General features: G+C 64.4%; 1 protein-coding gene across 1 annotated transcript in view; it reads left to right on the forward strand.

Moving 5' to 3' along the window:
* The window catches only part of EMH_0008050 (uncharacterized protein), a gene marked incomplete at both ends in the record, with an annotated part of 7,168 nt that overhangs the window by 2,233 nt on the left and 4,592 nt on the right, over nt 1-343 (forward strand). The window contains one exon of the mRNA XM_013498220.1: nt 10-192. Within this exon, the coding sequence (XP_013353674.1) occupies nt 10-192 (183 nt within the window). The remainder of the gene's footprint in view (nt 1-9; nt 193-343) is intronic.

Below are 343 nucleotides of genomic sequence, written 5' to 3' on the forward strand. Positions count from 1 at the left end.
GGCTGTGAGGAATCAGCAGCAGCAAACAGCAGCAGCAGCAGCAGCAGCAGCAGCAGCAGCAAAGCCAGCAGCACGCGTTGGCCGTAGACGCTTGTTTAGAGGGACACGAGGCAGCAGCAGCAGCTGCAGCAGCAGCAGCAGCGACAGCAGCAGCTGCTGCAGCAGCGACGGAGGCCGCAGCAGCAGACGGTGGTGGCGGGGTATCTACCGCAGCCGCAGCAGCAGCAGCGGCAGCAGCAGCAGCTACGGCGACTCCTCTAGCGAGAGCGAAGACAGCAGCAGCAGCAGCAGCAGCAGCATCAACCACAGCAGCTGCAGCAGCAGCGCATACCGCATGCACCAG

This window comes from Eimeria mitis, genomic scaffold, assembly GCF_000499745.2.
Source record: "Eimeria mitis Houghton genomic scaffold, Emh_scaff327, whole genome shotgun sequence".
NCBI lineage: Eukaryota > Apicomplexa > Conoidasida > Eucoccidiorida > Eimeriidae > Eimeria > Eimeria mitis.